General features: G+C 50.7%; 7 protein-coding genes across 7 annotated transcripts; 3 read left to right on the plus strand and 4 right to left on the minus strand.

Annotated features, from left to right (window-relative positions):
- Positions 1–503: 503 nt before the first annotated feature.
- VTN00DRAFT_8593 (uncharacterized protein) lies at positions 504–2,675 on the minus strand (the record flags this gene model as incomplete). The annotated part of the gene is made up of 6 exons (XM_069435463.1): positions 504–704; positions 798–1,906; positions 1,958–2,108; positions 2,162–2,192; positions 2,243–2,252; positions 2,306–2,675. 6 exons carry the CDS (start codon positions 2,673–2,675, stop codon positions 504–506), a joined length of 1,872 nt encoding a protein of 623 aa, XP_069285407.1.
- Positions 2,676–3,276: 601 nt separating this feature from the next.
- On the plus strand, positions 3,277–4,305 carry VTN00DRAFT_8594 (uncharacterized protein; the record flags this gene model as incomplete). Its single annotated transcript, XM_069435464.1, has 3 exons — positions 3,277–3,339; positions 3,389–3,669; positions 3,759–4,305. 3 exons carry the CDS (start codon positions 3,277–3,279, stop codon positions 4,303–4,305), a joined length of 891 nt encoding a protein of 296 aa, XP_069285408.1.
- A 1,072-nt stretch (positions 4,306–5,377) lies between these two features.
- On the plus strand, positions 5,378–7,930 carry VTN00DRAFT_8595 (uncharacterized protein; the record flags this gene model as incomplete). Its single annotated transcript, XM_069435465.1, has 1 exon — positions 5,378–7,930. The coding sequence occupies one exon, from the start codon at positions 5,378–5,380 to the stop codon at positions 7,928–7,930; it is 2,553 nt and encodes an 850-aa protein (XP_069285409.1).
- Positions 7,931–8,999: 1,069 nt separating this feature from the next.
- Positions 9,000–11,393, minus strand: VTN00DRAFT_8596 (uncharacterized protein; the record flags this gene model as incomplete). Its single annotated transcript, XM_069435466.1, has 2 exons — positions 9,000–11,293; positions 11,381–11,393. The coding sequence occupies 2 exons, from the start codon at positions 11,391–11,393 to the stop codon at positions 9,000–9,002; spliced, it is 2,307 nt and encodes a 768-aa protein (XP_069285410.1).
- A 643-nt stretch (positions 11,394–12,036) lies between these two features.
- On the plus strand, positions 12,037–12,956 carry VTN00DRAFT_8597 (uncharacterized protein; the record flags this gene model as incomplete). The annotated part of the gene is made up of 2 exons (XM_069435467.1): positions 12,037–12,105; positions 12,177–12,956. The coding sequence occupies 2 exons, from the start codon at positions 12,037–12,039 to the stop codon at positions 12,954–12,956; spliced, it is 849 nt and encodes a 282-aa protein (XP_069285411.1).
- Positions 12,957–13,321: 365 nt separating this feature from the next.
- Positions 13,322–15,828, minus strand: VTN00DRAFT_8598 (uncharacterized protein; the record flags this gene model as incomplete). Its single annotated transcript, XM_069435468.1, has 5 exons — positions 13,322–13,965; positions 14,030–14,789; positions 14,846–15,398; positions 15,467–15,597; positions 15,685–15,828. The coding sequence occupies 5 exons, from the start codon at positions 15,826–15,828 to the stop codon at positions 13,322–13,324; spliced, it is 2,232 nt and encodes a 743-aa protein (XP_069285412.1).
- Positions 15,829–17,028: 1,200 nt separating this feature from the next.
- VTN00DRAFT_8599 (uncharacterized protein) lies at positions 17,029–19,019 on the minus strand (the record flags this gene model as incomplete). Its single annotated transcript, XM_069435469.1, has 5 exons — positions 17,029–17,417; positions 17,478–18,190; positions 18,258–18,740; positions 18,824–18,901; positions 18,961–19,019. 5 exons carry the CDS (start codon positions 19,017–19,019, stop codon positions 17,029–17,031), a joined length of 1,722 nt encoding a protein of 573 aa, XP_069285413.1.
- Positions 19,020–19,446: the final 427 nt, after the last annotated feature.

Raw genomic sequence — 19,446 nt, forward strand, 5'->3', positions numbered from 1 at the left:
TATTTGACTCTTCGCTAAGGCTGCACTCATCTGTCTGGGAGGTATACAGCTAGCTTCGAAATGTCTTGCACCCAGTTCGGGAGAGAGCGAAAGACTAGAAATTGCAAGATCAATGTACTATCAGCACGATAAGGAATGTTGACATGGCAACTTGATCGTACCATCTCACACTCAATTTATTTTATTCTTCTCTCTCAGATTTGCAACGTTTCTCTACGTCTCTCATCTAACTTTTAATAGATTTTGGTTTGATTGTCTGGATTAGTTGTCTTTTCAAATCCTTTTATTCTGCCTATGGAGTAACCTGCAGAATACGTGTAGGTTGAATTCAAGAGCCAATATGAGACCGATGTATCTAATATACTCTATATTCATAGTGCACCTGCAAATTTTGAATAAATGAGATCTTGAGACGCATATTCCCAAGATGTACTATATATCTGATTGGATATATATATACACTGAGCACCTGCGAGAGAAGACGTTAGTATTCCAGGTGCTACTCATGAGCTGCAACTGCACATCATCGCCCTCTTAAAACGAGGAACATCTCCACAAAACCGTTCCTCCTCTTCCCGATTCAGACCCCAACTGTCGTTGAACGGATTAAGAGCCATGTGCATAACACGTCCGAGGATATCTCTGTCTCCTTGACGCTGAACACGCTCGATAACTTCATCAAGGATCCACGACCGTGGAAGGAACTGTGATGCGTCAACACTAGTTTAAGAAAGGGTGCGTCTACAGCAGGCGCCTTTTCGGCTGATAAGTGACTTCTAAGAGAAGATCTGGCTCACCTTCGGGTTGACTGCCTTCATCCCCTTTTGTCTTTCCTCATCCTTGCCAGGACCCCAGTCTTCAAGAACCCGTTTTCTCCAACTGCCAAGCCATTTCGCGATACGTTCCTTAGCTGATGCCTCGGTGTTTCCAATTCCACCAACACCTTCGCTGTGGAAAAAGATGCGTCCCATATTTTTTCTTTGCTCTTCAGTCTCAACGTCAGCCAGGGACACTTCGGAGAGTCGCCTAAAAAAATGATTGAAATCGAGCTCCAATGCCTCCAAGGTGTCAAGTAGCTCTGAAAACAAATCTTGGAAGTCGGACTCTTTCTGCGTCTTTAGACCCAAACGATTACACATCAGTCGCTTGTACTCGTTCAGGAATACAGTCCTGTACTCTTGGCGCGTCCTCTCAATAATTGTCTCGGCCCGCTTAACGAGAATAGGAGCAAATTCTTCCGACACGCCTTTTGTGACGAAAGTCTCATCGTCAACTTTGTCTCCAGCGCCTATAAGTTCACCTAAAGACTCGCCAAGCCTCACTAAGTTCCACCAGATGATAGTGGGCTGGTTTTTGTACGAATATCTAAGGAGGTGATCATCGTGATTTGGAGTATACTGAGGGTCGAAGTTATCCATAAAGGCAAACGGGCCATAGTCGAGGGACAAGCCGTAAATTGACGTGTTATCAGTGTTCAGCACCCCGTTCATGAAGCCATAAGCTTGCCAGGCAGCTACGGTCTTTGCGTTCCTTCGGGCAATCTCTCGGTACAGTCTCGAGAAGCGGTTCTCTTCAGCTCCCTCGGCTCCTTGGATCTCATCATGGGGAACACCTCTAGGAGGGTTATCCACGCGAGTCGGAGAAGTACCCTCCTGATCCAAAGATACGGCTGCGGGAAGAGACTCCCATCCTGGAAATACGTCTTCAGCGACGAAAGTGGCCAGCTTTCTTATCAGGTCACGGTCGCCGCGCGCACGCAGAATATCGAAGGATCCGATTCTCAGCCAGGTTTGTGCAAAACGTGCCACTATTGCACCTGGCTCAAGTCGCTCCCGCAGTACCTTAGATTTTGGAAGCAACGTGAGGGAAAGAGCCCGGGTTGTAGGTACCCCAATTGCATTGAGAGCTGGTTGCAAAAATGTCAGTGCTAGAAACTAGAATCACTCCGAGCGCATACCTTCCGACACGATATATTCACGGATGCTTGACCGAAGAACAGCCTTTCCATCCGCGAACCGCGAGTAAGGCGTCTTCCCAGCACCTTTCAGCTGGAGTTCATAGCGGATCCCCGTCTTCGGATTGGTAGTCTCAAACAGGCTGATCGCACGCTGTCCAAGAGTCAATACCGATCTGATAGCAGTCATTCGCATGCAGATATTACCCCGTCTCCAAGTTGGCCTGCCCAGGAACCACTACAGCCTTGTCAACACCGTAGATAACTCAGCAGGTATTGGTAGCATACAATTGCCAGCCTTGGATATATCAGTAAGTTATTTGATTGTGCAATGTCCATCACCGATCTCACCTCCATAGCATTGAGCCCACGGATACACTCCACCACACTGTTCATCCCAAAAAATCTTATTTCCAGCGACCAAGGCCTTGAATTCAGGCGTTTGCTCCTCGTCTTTTCTCAGGCCAATGTCCCCCATTGCCTTGGGGCTAACCCCTAACAGTTCCGGCTCCTCAGCAGGCTCTGGGCGAACGAATGTATACATAGCACCTCTTACAAGGCGCGGACCCAAGGCTTCTCTAGGCGCATTGTGAGAAGCCTCGGGCGTCTCAAAGGCGGGATCTGGGGGGAGTTTGGACGTGAAGACGTTGGACTTGGGCAAGTCAGCCAGAGAAAGCGCGGCCGCCTGATTAGCCACTACATTGGCGAAATGCGAGACCATCTGGCCAAGACGTGCTTGCAGAGTTCGTGGTTGGCGAGGCAGGTTGCAGCGAAACATATACGGGGGAAAGAGACAGAAACATCGAAGAGGGTACGCTCTGACGCAGGGAAGGAAACACAAGGGCAAAGAGCGGGGAGATCAGGGACATATGCGTGATCGCAGATTCGTGTGCTGCGACGTCCTTTTGTATCCTTCAAGTTCTCCTCACTACGATATTGCCAAGAGGCGCGAAGGGTGACATCATCGGCTCTCGGCTCTTCTGGGCAGGGCATCCGCCCTACTAAGCAGCCGGGGAGTCGTCGCCCCCATCCCCGGCGTTACTAATCGCCATCATGGATGATGATGCGCATCTTCAGTCGATACGGACGCAGTCGCCCTTAAGTGGGGTATCGGCTACCTAGGTGACTGTCAGGCATGGCGCTATACCTAGGGACTAGTGTAGTACCGGATATATAAGTACCTGTTGGTGTTTCCTGTCAGCGCCGTGTTCACCCGGTTGCACACACTTGAAAGAGCCGTCTGTTTAAACAGCCCTCTCGCCTTCTTGTCGCTATCAGCTTCGTACCTCTCACTTCCCCCGCGCCGTCTATATCCACCCAAGATGGCCAACGTCACTGGTGCGATCCCTAGCCGTAAGCTCAATGACGACGTTTCAGTCCCAGTGGTGAGTCCGACATATTCCTCTATATATCCGTGTTACTTATTTATGACAGCTGGGATACGGCACTGGTACTGCGTGGTACAAGAAAGCAGGCGACACCAGCATCAATCGTGACCTCGTCGAGTCGATAAAGACGGCCATCAAGCTGGGGTACCACCATCTGGATGGGGCTGAGGTCTACAACACCGAGGCTGAGCTGGGACTCGCCATCAAGGAGAGCGGTGTCGAAAGGGAGAAGCTCTTTGTGACAACCAAGGTCATCACAAACATTGCAAATATCCCGGATGCTATTGACATGAGTCTGAAGAAGCTTCAACTCAGCTATGTTGACTTGTGCGTTCTATTCGTTGTCCCCTTTTTAGTTTTAGGCCTTTTCAAAGCCTGCAAACCAGCAGTCATGCTCATCAACTGACTGTTGCCAGATATTTGATTCATGCACCATTCTTTGCAAAATCGGATAAGGATCTCCAAGACGCCTGGGCCGCTATGGAGAAGGTAAAGGAGTCCGGAAAGGCCAGGTCAATTGGAGTATCCAACTACCTTCAGAAACACCTTGAGGCGACCTTAAAAACTGCCAAGATCCCGCCATCTATCAATCAAATCGAATTTCATCCATACCTTCAACACGGTTATCTTGTCCCTTACCACAACGAAAAGGGAATCGCGACAGCCAGCTATGGGCCTCTAACTCCCGTAGCTCGAGCTAAGGGCGGACCTCTGGATCCTCTCTTGTCGACGCTGGCCAAGAAGTACGCTATCAGCGAGGGGGAGATAGCGCTACGATGGGCCATCGATCGGGGGGCTGTGGTCATTACAACCAGCAGCAAGGAGTCCCGGCTCAATGACTACCTGCGCGTTCTGACATTCAAGTTAACGCCTAAGGAGGTGGACGAGATCTCAGAGATTGGTCAACAGCACCATTTCAGGGCTTTCTGGAACAACAAATTTGCGGAGGATGACCGGTCTTAGAGTAGTTCCTGTCGACCCGGTACGACTGCTAAAAAAAAATAGCAACAAGAGCTTCTGGCGTCGCGAAAATGTCATTATACGCCAAAGCCTATCTGTCGCAGTAGTTTGAAGAGCGGACGTAGAGTAGAATCTGGAGGTATTCCTGATAAGTGGTGCATGTATATCAGGAGTAGTCTATCGCCGGGGCTAGGCCCGCCATACTAACCTGGCAAGGTTATCGCCGCCGCGACCCGACTGTCGTGCTCCACCCGCCCGGCAGTGATACTGCAGCGTCCGTCCCATCCCCATATATCGGAACAGATCAATCGGACTTGACTTGCTGCAAATCCTCAGTGCCACCGCTCCTGCTCCGCATATCCTTGACTGGATCCATCCTCTGCGCCGACAAGCTCCCCGCCTCTGCCTCTTCGCCAGCCAACCTTCTCCGCTCCAGATTCAGCCGCAACCCTCATACCGTCCGCGATCTGGAAGACCTATTCATGGCATCCTGCCTTGGACGTTGGGAAGGAAAACACCGGCTGCGCCAGGCCTCCACCAGCCGACTGTAGCTGGCCCCTCCCGCGGCGGACGCGCCGTTCCACGTCATAGTATCCAGTCGGAGAGCCTCTTTTCGGGGCGGGGAGGGGACCTGGAGTCGTGACCATAGTTTCCGCGAAGACATATATCGTGTTGTGCATCAGACGCGCCGCTGCAGTTGGATTGCTGTAAAACCTGTCCAGGTGCTGCCGGCGCTCTAGGTGGGAATACGCTCGCAGTGAATGGATGCCGCGGCGCAACCTACCTAGTTCCACGGAATCCACTTTGGGTACAATCTAATTCGACAATTGATTACAATCTGCGATTGTCCTTTCTCTTCATCTATTGTCTTTTTAGGAACTCTTGTCTGGATGTTTGTCCCCAGACCCAATCAGTCGTGTTGTGTCCCCCAGTCGCATCACCACCAGCGAGGATAGTAGACGAAGGCTTACAGCAACCGGCGATACTGCGCTCTTTCTTCCGACTGCTCCTTCAAGCTCCCAACTGACCTACGCCACAATAAATCCGCCTCCTTGGTCGAACTGGCGACGCTGCAATGTCGGCCAACGGGCCACCTTCCTTTCCCGACGAGAAAACAGAGAAGACCAGATCCGTCAGAAAGCGGCTGTACGTTGAAGAACTAGACTCGATCGACAAGCGACTGAAACGTCTGAAAGACGAAGTTCTTCCTTTCTCCCCCTATCTCCTCACTGTTCCAACAAACGTACCATTCCACCTGGGCAACCGGTTCGTCAACAATTGGGCAGTGGGGAAGGACGGTCCATTTGCCCCTGAGGAGCAACAGCTTCAGTACATGACATTCATGACACACCACGAGGGAGACACCTTGCTTGTCGCCGTGGGAGACTGGTCAAACAAGAGTGGAAGTATCATGACGGAGGACGAGTCGAAGCCCCCGAGCGTAACTAGTGCAGCGAGCACACCACTGAGCAGCTCAACTAAGAAGAAGATTAGCTTGAGCGACTACAAAAGCAAGGCAAAAAGCGCTGCCCCAACTTCCCTCGGACAGGAGGCAGAGAACGGCAGGGTCTCGGGCGCAGAGAGCCTCAAGGATAAACAGTCTATGCCGAAGTCCGGAGGCACCGACAGCACAACCACCAAACAGCCAAGTGACACACTACATCTCAAGTCTCACTCTCGGATTGCAAACGATACTACCGGACGAAAGCGCTCTGTTGGCTCCGGAGACAAGCCTCCAAAGTTTCAGGAGACGAAAAATATCGAGTCTCCTTCTCCAAAGAAGCCACGGCTTTCACCCTCGAAATCCATCGCTAAGGACGAGCCTCGCTCAAACAGCACCTCTAACGGCCTCCCGGCCCTCCTCTCACCGACGCTTCCACCGACCTCAATCAGTCCCAGACTTCCCCGCCTCTTGTCGCCCACGCTTCCACCTGACATCGAAGAAGAGCTAGCCAGGCTGCATGAGGACTCACCAGTCCGAGATATCTTACACAAAAGGAATATTTCAGCCACATCCAGTACGTCGAGAGACGAACCGTCAAAGGCCAAGCTATCCGATGTCAACAGTGTCAACAGGCCACATTCCGAGTCTACTTGCGGTTCGAGTCATCAACATAGCAGTGTCAAGGCAAGGCATTCAGTGAACCATGATCCGTCCACGGGCTTGAAGTCCAGTATACGTCCAGACTCCCGGGAACTTTCGAGAACTGACAAATCGTCACAAGCTACTGAGAACCGGCCACAGTCGGTTCCAGCCAGTATCACCACCAAAATACACCAATCGCCGATCGATGCGAAGACGGGCCTTGGCATTACAACTCCGAAACAACGACTTATCGTCAGGTTGAAGTATGGTAGGTCGAATAGGAAGCGCGTAGAAGCGCTCCTCAAGTTCTCCGGCAAACGCAAGTTCGTTGCGGGGAGTGCGCTTTCAAAATCAGCCAAAGACAATGAGATTGCATCTCCTAGAAAGCAATACCAATCTGATGGTCTCACCTTGGCTGTATCTCAAGGTGAGAAACGGGCAAGAGCCACCGAGGGTGACGAAAAGCATGAGACGTCTAGCAAGCGTCCAAGAGTATCTACGAACACAAATCCGTCTGAGAAGGCTCCGACGCCAGTTCCTCCAACCTTCAAATCACCCTCTATTCAGCAGCAACAAAGCACAGCCAAAGCGGATTTCTCTACACCCAAGAGGGATTCCAAGGGAACTGCTTTACGTCAAACAGATTCCCGCGACCGAGACGCGAAGACACCGTCCGGACTTACGAACAAAAGTACACCCGGAACTACGGAAAAGGCCACTAAGCTATCGCCGCCACCATCGTCAGAAGGTCAAACAAACCGATCTCGAGAGAGCGAACGTCGAGCATGGCGAGACGAATTCCACAAGTATGCGAGTCTTGGTCGCGAGCTGAAACATGCGGCGAGTAGACATACCACGGCAAAAGGGACCGGCGAGAGTATCACTGGGGCTGACGAGAAGCTGGCAGCCGCAACTGCTGTCGAAGCAATTCTTTGCTTTATCCTTGCGTTTATTGCAGATGACCGATCCAGGGCTTTGGCCCGTCAAGTTGGAGATTCGACGGCGTGGCGGTCCATCCTAGCGTATTGGCGCGTCGTGAAGCAGAATACAGCCCCATATCCGCATCTTCATGGTCTTTGTCTCCTTCTCGGTGCTGTATCTCATGATGCTATACATGCTCTCGACCTCGAGCGTCTAGCGGTCAGCTCACTTCCGGGAGAGCATAGCCCGGTCCCTACCCCAGGTAGTGACGGGAACACCGTTACGGCGGATGAAAGCAAGAAATATAAAATGGAATTCCTGGAATTGAAGACACGGCTGCCGGAATATTACAAAGAAGCTCATCGTCTGTGGCTTGAAGGGAGTCGTGGACTCTCCGACGAGGTCCTTATGCAAGAGTTTCCTATAACCTGGTCAAAACGCTCCAAAAACTTTTCAGAATTGGGGAAGCAACGATTGAGAATCGGTCACTATTCCGGAGATTTTTTCTTGCCACTTGGGAGAACTACCACACCTCTAGAGGCTGTTCGTTTCGGCTGGTCCATCCTGAGTGAGTGGTGTCGAAAGGAAGGGGTCGGGTGGGAAGGCCGACTTGGTTTGTGATACTTGCCTCAGTTTTTCCTGGTTTCTGACCGCTTTGATATATTTTCGAATAATATGCTGTCAAGGCTATGCCAAACGCCAAACGAGTTTCTTTATTTCTTTTTTTTTCTCTTTTTGGCATTTTCATTTCTACACTTGCTAATGTTCATGATACCACGGTCTGTCGCCTGTTCTGGAGAATTGAGCTCACACGCTGTATGGATCGAGGGAGAATGGGACAGGTTGATAAAGGGGTTCCCTTGTCTTCTCCAGATGCATGACGAATTTAGATGATTATCTGTGTATATTCTAATTTTCACTACAATCTATCTGGTAAAGAATTTTGAGTCTCGATCCCTGCTATCGATAGGGAAAAGAAGGAAGAATATTATTGAATAATACGATATGTTCCGTGACTTGTCCTCGATGTATATTTATTTGCCAAAGCTCTGCTTCATGGGACTCACCACCGCCCCAAGTGTGGCGAAGCACAGAGAGGGCAAATAATCCTACAATTCAAGACCGTGATCGAGTCTGATATGAACTATCAAAGCATTTTTAGATTCCACATTCTGATGTTAACCTTTTGGGGTTTTACGATTGGATTCCTATTTACGGCACGATGTCGAATTAGTCGCAAGGGGCCAATCCCGGCAGGACTCCTAGAGACAAGTCCCATAAAGTTGCATAGTACGCTGGAGCAGATTCTACATTAGAATAAGGACAAAAAAATACGTACGTAGTTGTGCCCAGTTATCGGCAATGTATTCACTACCCAAGAGACAGCGTCAAAAAAGGAGAGTCCTGAACACCCGATACTACCACTGTCCTTTGCCAAGGCCCATTACTCCATACCAAACTCCAAAACTGACCTAAGCATATCGAAGCCCATATCCGTCAGGAAACGAAGACAGTGACTCCACATATTCTGAACATCAAAAGGCTCGGAAACAGATAGATAGATAGACAAGGAATCGAATCGAATCGAGAGGGTCTATAATTCATGAGAAAGAGATCGCCGTAAACTGACGTTGCGTTACACACGTAAATTGAGTCCGGGTAAGTCGCCCTTGGAATCGAAGCTGGAGAATCAGACCCGCGCCCAGGGCCTAAGATTTCCAGAATCCGCATTATGCCAGTCTTCGCCAAATAGCCATCCGGCCTCTCGGCAATATTTAGCCTCTCGGCCAGAGCCTCCCACTTCGCTTCCCCAGCATACAACAACGGCATCTACAATATCTGCGATCACGCCTTCCATCGCCCCGAGAACAGCCCAGCCGATTGTTCCCGCAATCAACCCAACCACGTAGGCATACAAGCTGCCGCGCATTGTGCCATTGCCGTCGGGAACATGCAGACTTCGTGCAGTAGTGACCCATCCACCAAAACCAAGGGCCAGAGACATCATAAAGCGCGTGGCATGTAAGATAAGCTTCGAAAGCCGGTACGAGGGAAGCGGTGCAGAACTTCCGGGAGATCGAGAAAAGGAGCGGGGATGTAGAGAAGTGGCTGCCGCGGAGGGAGAAAGGAAAATCATTTGAGTGAGAGCACGCGCCGAAACCGCAAGAGGTTGCGAATGGATGGCTGCGTAAGTGAGAGCTAAGGGGTTTGTGAGGGCAGCGATCGGTGTAGGGACAAGAGAGTAAGCAAATAGAGTGATGATGGAGGAGATACGCCTTGGGAGCAAAATAAGAGGAAGCCTAATGAGCAATGCAAGCAGTGACGATAAACATATCGTACCGAAGAGAGTCGTGAGGGCATGGACGAGTGCTGCCTGAACAATCTGGCGAGACGTGGGTGCGGGAACCGTGAGACGGTGGAAGTACCATTGACTCACAGTAGCAGCCGTGACAGCTCGCTGAATTCCAGCGATCACAGCCAGCGACCACAGATAGACTAGGATGAAATAAACTGCTAACCACCAGCTGCTCACATCGATGACAAAAGAATTTGACCCAGAGAAATGTCCTCCAAGAAACACCCGGGAAAACATGAGCATCCACAACCACGTCCACGAGACAATGCTAGTGAGGGTAACGAGACCGAGAACAAGTAGGGCAGGGTTTGCGGCGAGGATGCGACAAGCGAATTCCAAAATACTGACCGCCTTACCAGTTGCATGGCGACCCTGGATGACGATGTAGATCCAAGCGCTGGCCATGATGAACGGGACTGCCGAGCCCCACCGCATCAGTTTGTCTTGGATGCTCGTGCCGTGCCATGTCCCCTTAAAGCTTGAGATGAACGGATATAGAGAAAACGAGTACAGGATAACTGGAACAGCCACGATCATCCCGTAGACCAAAGGGCGCACGTAGGAGCGTAACAAGGCAAGCCAGAGCAAGGAGACGAAAACCGAAACTAGGGTGTAAATGCTGAGAAGGAAGAAAGATCGGTGGACTGTCATGTAGACAGTGTCACCCCATCTAGATTTGTCTCCAGATGGTGCGGACGTGTGCAGATAGACAAGGAACGCCGTTGCGAACAGTCCAGCTAGACATAGCAGGAAAAGGTGACCCCAGAAGGCGTCGTGCAATGGGGGCTCCGAGCCCGGTTGTGCCATTGAGGGAGGAATCGAAGAGTCCGCCGAGCTCGGAGGTCGAGGGTTATCCAGCAGGGTTTGCTTATCAGTTTCGCGAGGCATGAATGAAGAGCTGGCCTGGAAATGATCCCCTGAGGCCTGCGGTTGCTTGCGAAACTGCTGGACAGAGGGTGGATCTTCGTCTCTAATATCCGGGAGTCCTTCTCGCTCGACGTCTTCGAGATCGCTCCTCAGCGTGTCCTCGAGACCTACATCGACCATCTTACCCTTCTCCCTGCTGCTACCGCGGCTCACGCTGTCCCCGCATTCGCTTTCGTTTCGCTCTGGCAACGGCTCGACCTGAAGGTCACGTCCCCTGCGACTAACTCTTCCGCCACGCCAGGAGCTCTTGATGCTTTCCCCTCTGTAAATTTCAGGACCGTTGCCTGACCGGCGATCCCCTGAGGTATCCGAACTTCTTCCATCATCATCATCATCCTCGAGTTCCGAAGACTCCTCCAGATGGCTGGTGCCAAAGTGCCGTCTGGACCTCTGCAGGGCATAGAGGTCCGCAATCTCCCGCTCATGCTCCTGCTCGTCATCCTCTTCACGAAACTCGTCAGTGGCGCTGTAGAAGAGAGGCGCAGCCTGGGCCGATGTGCGCGAGGCGAAGGGGAAGTGGGATATCTGAGATGTCGCTGGTTGATAAGGATTGCCCATAGCTCGTTGCAAGTACGACCGGGAGGCCGGAAAGCGAGAGTTGGCCTGAAATGGTCGCCTCTGACGATCAGCGCCATTTCGATGCACCTCGTCAGGCCGGGAAGCTATCCGGGACTGGGACTGGGCGAGGAAGCGCGAGGCGTCTAGGTGGGAGTTAGCAACAATTCAGGACCGACGTGGAATCAAGTGGCAGATGGAAAGCCCAGCATCTACTGGTAGGAGCGACATACACTCTGAGAACATGGTTCTTTTTAAGACAGGGTGATGTTGTTGTTCCCCGTTCTCGAGCCGCCGGCGAGTGGTGTAGAGTTCATCAAATCCAGGCCCCGGTTACGACCCGAGCGTCTGTTGCGGTGAGCAGTACTGTAACAAGAGCCGACGGCTGTAGCTACCGACGAGCGGGGAGTGGATGGATGATGGGAGATGAGGAGAGCATGAACAGGGACCCTTGTGACTGGCGGGAGAATGTGAACCCAGAACCCACAGACGGCGAAGACAGAGAACAAGAAGACAACGAAATGAGAAGCACGGTCAGTTGTCGGCGGTCAGCAGGAAGCACGAAGACGGACAAGGATACGCAATGGGCATCTCTCCGTCATGTCATGGGCGAAGGCGATAGATGACTCAGCACTGATAGGCGCCAGACAGCTTCACAGGCGCCACGCCGGACAGTATAACAGACATTAGAATCCCTAAATCATACACCTGAACATGAGCTGATCAGACACTTCACTACTGATCTATCAGACACTTAAGAAATCCATCTTTTGCTGTTCTCCCCCACCACTGGAGCTTCATTACAGTCCAACCCCAACAGATTCCCAGAGGACTAAATACTTCGAGAAAGCTTCCCTGACTGGCATCAGACACACCACCCTTCGTCTTCATGTCACAGCCATGGGACTACATCGCAAAGCTTGTCTGCATTGGTGATTCCGGTACTGGCAAGTCCAGTGTGAGTCTCTCTCTTTCCACTCTCCATTCATCCTAGACAGGCTCAAGATACTGACGCCTGCTCCTTGCTAGCTCACCATCCGGCTCTGCGAAGGCCGCTTCTCCTCCACACACGATGTCACAATTGGTGTTGAGTTTGGTTCGCGGATTGTCCCTGTTGGACCTCCTGCGTCAGATAGCCTAGGGATCGATCTTGACAGACAACCATCCTGCAGCCCCCCCTCTTCCTTCGCATCTCCAAAGAAGGATTTCCTGGAACAATCCACCCCGGCTGGGCTTCCTAGTCCGCCACTCAGGCTGCAGGATCCACCTGTCCAGAAACGGATGAAGCTCTCTCTTTGGGATACAGCGGGCCAAGAGACCTACAAGTCCATCACACGCTCTTATTTCCGCGGCGCCTCAGGAGCCCTGCTGGTGTTTGATATTACGCGGCCGTCTACTTTTGCGTCAGTAACACAGTGGCTTCAAGATTTGCGGCAGATTGCAGATGAAGGCATCGTTGTCGTTCTAGTTGGTAACAAGAGAGATCTGGCTGGTGACGATGCAGATGTAAATCAGAGGCGTGTCACCAGGCAGGAAGCGGAGAACTGGTGCCGAATGAATGACGTCGTCCGTTATATCGAAACGAGTGCCAAGTCCGGCGAGGGCGTTGAGCGGGCGTTCCTTGAGGTTGCCGAGAGGATTTATCGCAACATTGAAGCGGGCAAGTACGACCTCACCGACCGCAGAAGCGGCGTCAAGGGATATGGAGCCACAGGTGGAGCCAACGGGGGAGCTCCCCGAACAATCACTCTCGGGGTAAATGACGCCATGCGAAGTGGTGGAAACGGCTGGTCAGGCAGTTGCTGTTAGGGCAAAACTGACATTTCTTTTTCATCGGATCTGGGATTTGGGATTTGGCAATACCCATTCGCAAAAGTTGGCGTTCGGATCTTAATAGGGTTTCACGTTTGGCTTTCATATCAGCTCCTATACGGCCACACTTCAATGTTAAATGCTCTAGTACTCTATATACGTCTCCGTGTGTGTTCCAAGACACGTTGCACCGTGCACTAAGCCGTAAAATCCTTGTTCTCTTTTTTAAAACTGCATTGGTATAAGATAGATATGTCATTTTCCATTTAATGGATCAGGAAGATCAATGAGTTTCCCTTCGATTATTGCTAAGTTGATTTTAATAGCCAACATGGAATTTAGGGAACAGCTATAAAGGAGACCTAGTTCGCAATTCTCCAGCCGCTGAACCAATTCAGGTGAGCCCACTGCTGATTTGATCCTTCCATGCCAAACACAATGGCTCGGAACACCACAAACAGCCCAATGACTGCCCCGTATAAAACTGTGTAAAGTGCCCACTGGAGACTCAGATTCATGCTCTGGGTCAACCAATCCACGCAGAAGCCAGCAGTTAGTATGGCAAAGTAAAGTGCCGGGTAATAGTGGTGAACATATGTCACACGGGACATGAGCATAAATGGGAGATAATGCAATACCCATCCTAGCACTGGATACAGACCAGAGTAATGGATATGGTCGATGTCCGCTTGACTTAGTTCAGTATACCCACGCTGCCAACGGATAAGGTACCACAGGAAGATAAACCCGAAAATACCCAAGCTAGCTGTACTCCCCCAGTAGACAATAGGGTTTCCCAGGAGATAGTACTTTACCGTGTTATCATCCCAAGAACACATACGAAGACCAACATTTAAAATTGGCCACTGCCAGAATTTGGAAGCAAGATCATCTTGTTTGTCTGGATCGGGAATCAGGGCATTGTTGGAAGTCATCATTGCAACGTTAAGATGAATGAAGTCTTTCAAGAATGGCGACTTGTACGAGCCTGGATCGCCGGGAGGGACTAAGTGAGGAGTGTCAGTCCGCGTCTGTATATACTGTCACTATTCGGAAACGTGGAAACTCACGTCGTTCATTTGAATGTGACTCTACATTCCAATGGGTGTAGACATCGCGCGGATTATTCTCCCTCACACATGTAGTTTCGATTTGCTTAAATCCCCACTGAGGAAGGTTGACATTTCCAGCTCGTAGATAACAGCCAAGAGTTGTATGCCGGAGCCGAAAGGCAGTTGTCAGAGTCCGAATCTTTGATCTGTCCCTCGAGGCTGCATCGCTGACCACCTCGACTGTCCAATGGTCCTTGTCGTCCCCAATTGTAGTGTTGCCATAGCAGGACACTTCATAGTCAGACTTGGTTATAGGCGCAGCAATTGTGTGGGAGTGTAGGTTTCGTCCAGTTTGGGCGTGAATCAGACGAATAACATCACCATGGCCAATAAATTTCAATGGCCCCTGAGGATCAAATTCCGGTTCATAACGGTTAGGGTAGAAGAACCAATCATTGTTGGCATCTTTATGGTGATAGCAAGTGACTTGCTGCTGCGTCGAGCCTTCAGGATAGGTTTGTATGTGCGAATGGAGAAGGCCGCCTCCGTAACCCATGTTCTTGAGAGTGGCTCTCGAACCCAATGCAATTTCAAGTGGACTATCCTTGCCGACGTCAGTACCTTTCAGGTTAGCTTGGAAAAGTGAGCTCATTTGCGCATCTCCGGGACCGCTGTTTTCGAGGATCAAGAAATGCAGATAGAACGAAAACATGTAGACCAGGACCGGAATCACAATCAAGCCAACCACGCGTGCTGCTAGATGTTGGGCGAGCACGGCCTTTCAAGGAGTTAGAATTTGACAAGCCATATCTCCATGGATATTTTTGCACTGACCTTTGGCATCTTTAGGTCACCAAATTTATTCCAGAGATCCTCGACGGTATACACGCCTACCAACGCAGTACAAAACAGGCCAACCCACTTCACACTGCAGACGCAGCCAATGCTCAAGCCTGTTAGGATGAGCCAAGTAAACCACTCAACCGAGAAGCTTTTGTTTTGCAATCGATGGAATTTCGCCCAGCAGAGTGCTGTGGTAAAGGTAAAGCAGAGTAACATAGAGTCAAGTAGTATGAACCTTGAGATCGTCGCATATGAATTCTCGAAAAGCACCATCAAGCTGACCAGCCAAATCGTTGCTCTGCGGAAATTGAGCTCGCGGGCAGTGTAGTAGGCGAGAGGTACGCAGACAACGCCGAAGAAAGCGTTAAAGACGCGCATAAAGGTGTAGTTGACATCCTCTGGGTACTTCTCTCCAGACTTGAACTCAAAAGACCCGTTATATCCTGCGAGGAAGCCGGACAAGCCGACCAGCATCTTCCCCAGCGGCGGGTGGACGTCAAAGTAGAATTCGCGCTTCAGATAGTGCGAGCCAAACTTGCCAAAGCTGAGAAGATGGTCAATGTTAGAACCTGAATAGCTTGACGTAAACAAAGGAACTTAGACCGGGCTTACTGAGCCTCGTCCCATGTTACGATGTTTGAGCGACCAATGCGGTACATCCGGGTGAAGAACGAGAGAGCCGTAAAGAGTAAGGGTGCGACTACAGGCTCCCATTCATCCAGGACAGTCAGAAACGACTTGGACTGGATCAAATCACCATTAGCGCCCTCCCAGGAGATATAAATGACTCGTCTTCAATCTCGCCGGTAGAGATGTAAAAACTACCGTACCTTCCGAGTTCCATTTTTCTTGTTATCATGTATCGCCGGTGATGCAACGTTTCCCTCGCTTTTCTCGGCGCCCGGGACGTTCCTACGCCTCAGATCGACATTCTGTTCAGCTCCAGTAGTGAATGCCGCGTTGGTTGCTGCCATTGCTGTGCCTTTGCCGGATCGTCAAACGATATATCACTAGAGGTTGCTGGGAGTGAGGATAGAGCTGACTGCAGCGCAAAGAAGATCCCCTAGCCCGGGAACAAGAACTAGATTCGCGTCGGGATGCGCAAGAGCTATTAGGGACGAGTTCAAGCTTGCATGAAGAGCGGCATTTCCGGGGGACGTCCAGAGGATGTAGGGCGAGAACTCCGGAGGTTCGCAGATGAGGAAGTTGGCAGAGAGTATAAGACAGTTGAAAGGGAAAAAAAAATAAACGAAAGACGTTCCGCCGTAGTAAGAGAAAGACAGGGAGGATGTGAGCCGGAAAGAGCCAACTTTCAGGGCTGCTATTTCAAGGACGCCGAGCCCCCGCTCGGGCCGCGTTGTTTTGGTGGCGCTTGGGGTCGGCTCGGTTCATGTACTGTACGACAGGACCTACAGAACTTGCATGCCAGGAAAGCCAGAGCTAACCTTAGCGCTGTATGTGTTCCAATTTTCGCATGTCCAGAAGCCTGGAAATGCAAGTTTGTCTAAATTTCAAACTGTTCAGCCGTTTACATTCCAACCCTACTTAGTATGTTTTTATATAGATGAGTCCCGGGTAGGATCATCACTCATAGCTAATATTACTACATTGATTTTGGGTAAAGGGCATGCAACAGTCGAATCGACATACACAGACACGCACACACTCACACACACATATATAGGTAACAGCCAGCAGACCCAATTTGCCATGCCAGTTTTCAGCAACTTTGTCCAAGCTCACTGCGCAAAAACGTTCTGCATAGGTTAGGTAGGTGGTATGTATGAACAAATACGTAACATCTTCATCTAGATTATCCCCAATTATAACCGACAAATACAATTGAAATGTGTGGATAGAAGAGACCTGCCAGCAGAGAAGGGCCTGACAAGAACCAAACATGAACCACAGTGATACAAGAGAAAACAGATAGCTGGTGACAAAAGCAAACAACAGCCGAAACATGACGTATAGTATAGAAAACAAGAGTGGAGGTATCAACGCCAGCCTAGAACCTTGGTGGGTCGGTTTCCAGAAATTCCCGAGGCCCGGTGTAAGATTCATCCCGTCAAGATAGAAATGAAATAGAAATTACTCCTATATTAAGGAAACGCAACAGGCCGGTCATTCTTCCATGAACCCCTTTGACAAATAGATGGTCCTTGAAGTGGGCTCTACTCTTCTTCCTGATCGAGGCGTCTATATTGGCTGCTATGCCCTTTCTTTCCCGAATCCTTGCTCCGGCTAACCATGTTCGAAATCCAACCTCCAATCCCTTCACTTCTGCCGCCTCCTTCGTCTCGGGAAGCTCGACGAACAAACTTGCCATTATTGTCGCCGCTGATATTTGGAGGGTCGATATCCAGCCCAGGAATGGCACTCTCTGTTCCAAATTGCCCCTGCTGACGTCGGATATCGAGGGACGGAACGGGTGACCCTGCGCCTATAAGAGAACTTCGTTCTGCCTGGGTAGCGGGGGTAGGCATGGTGCTTGTGGCATCTCCAAAGAGCAGATTCATATCTTCCAGCCTGACTCCACTGGTCTCTGGGTATAGAAAATAAACTGTTGGGAGTGTTTGTCAGTAGGGGTATATCCAAGGGCGACAGTCTATGATGCACTCACCAAGCACGAAACTACATGCACAGAAAAAGGCATGAACAAGATATAGCCGCCATTTGATAGCAGCTTGGAGGATGGGTGTGACCTCTCCAACAAGCCAATTAAAGGCCCAATTTGCAGCTGTGCTCAGACTGGCACCCTTGGCACGTATACTTAGTGGCAGAATCTCAGGAGGGTAGAGCCAAGGAATAGGTCCCCAAGATGCGCCAAATGCAGCATTGTAGATCATGACAAAAATAACAGTGAGGGTAGGGGTGGCTGGGACGTCAATGTAGATGAAATATGAAATCAATGAGAGCGAAATGACCATAGCGACGGCGCCAGAGAGAAGTATCGGACGTCTCCCCCAACGGTCTACAAGGTACCATGGCGGAACGGTGGATGCAAGGTAAGAAAGCGCATTCACGCCAGTCATAAGAACAGCGGAGCGGCCTGCCCATCCTGCGGATTCAAAGACGAGCGGGGCATAGTATGAGATGACGTTAATGCCATTCAATTGCGCCAATGCCTGGGCTGACATTGCAATGAATACGCGCTTGTAGTACCGCCGAAACATATCGTTATATGACCTCTCGCCTTCCTGTCGCTGAAGGAGGACGTTCATCTTTATTTCTCGATATTCTTGTCGGGCTTTGTCATTGTGCAAATCTCCTTTCCCGTACAAATTTGCAATGACAACCATGCCTTCTTCATCATGGTCATTATCCAACAGCCACCTGGTCGCAATAATTAGCACGAGTTGCTTCTGGAACATTTGTGAGGTGAGCGTGGGTTTAATCCTACCTAGGAGATTCGCAGATGATGAGACTTCCCAGCCCAAGAAGGGCGCCCATGATGCATTGGCACAGCAACGGCAAACGCCACGCGTAGTTACTGTCAATAAAGCTACAGAAGTAGTCAACCCAGACACTAGCGGCATAACCGCTAATGTTGCCTGTGAACTCAATGCATGCTAATTTCCCCCTGTTGTGAGGTGGGGATATCTCGGACTGGTAGACAGGCACGATCGTCGTGAGTGCTCCGACTCCCAAACCTGCGACAATTCGGCCTACTATCATCATGGGAAGACCGTTCGCAAATGTCTGGAGAGCACCGCCTACAAAAAAGATCACAGAAGCGTAGAGGATAGTCTTACGGCGCCCGATCAAGTCGCCGATCCGACCGACAAGTAGCGACGCGAAGAAGGCTCCAACCTCGAGGATGGCAACGACAGTGCCAATCTCGGCTCGCGATGGCTGATTGAAGTAATCCTTGAAATACCAACCTCTGCCTTTCGGTTAGTGCACAATCGGCATCAATAGAGGAACAAGACTTAGAAAGCTGTCCTCCTAAGCACGCTAGGCACTTACGTGATAATGCCGGACATAACGCCTTGATCATAGCCAAAAAGGAAAACACCTAATGATACAAAGACACTAGTAAAGTACCTAAGCAGGACATCAGCGGTCTATCCAAAAAGCATTCTATGGAGAAAGAGAAAACTGACAGCAATGGCTTGCCCACTAAGCCATGCATCTGGGCAGTCTGTCTATTGCTTGGAGACATGATGACTGCGAGGATCCGCTCTGTCCGAGAAACACGTCTGGGAGCAGGCCGGGGTATCTCTATCACCTCCTTGTCGATTCTACGTTGTTGCTCCCCGAGCAGCTCCTCCGGGTAGTGCACCCGCTTTGTCTTCTTCCCTCGAGGCCGGGCTCCGGCCTGTCTAAGAAATTCTTCGTCAAAAGACTTGCGAAGATGGGCCTGAAGAGGATCTTCGGCGTCAGCAAGCTGCTCGGCCAAGTCACCTGTGTCCGTCCAGGTTGAAAGATCGGAGTCGACAGAGCGGGAGGAGGAAAGAGAAGACCGCCGGCTGCCCTTCTTCTCGCCTATGGATTCAAGCAGTGAGGTAGACTGCTCGGTAGAGGGCCGGAAGTGAGTGGGAAGGGACCGGAGGGGGATGCGTTGGAGGGGGTGTGGTCGAGGGGGAGTT

This window comes from Thermoascus crustaceus, assembly GCF_041956765.1.
Source record: "Thermoascus crustaceus strain CBS 181.67 unplaced genomic scaffold VTN00scaffold_6, whole genome shotgun sequence".
NCBI classification, from domain to species: Eukaryota; Fungi; Ascomycota; class Eurotiomycetes; order Eurotiales; family Thermoascaceae; genus Thermoascus; species Thermoascus crustaceus.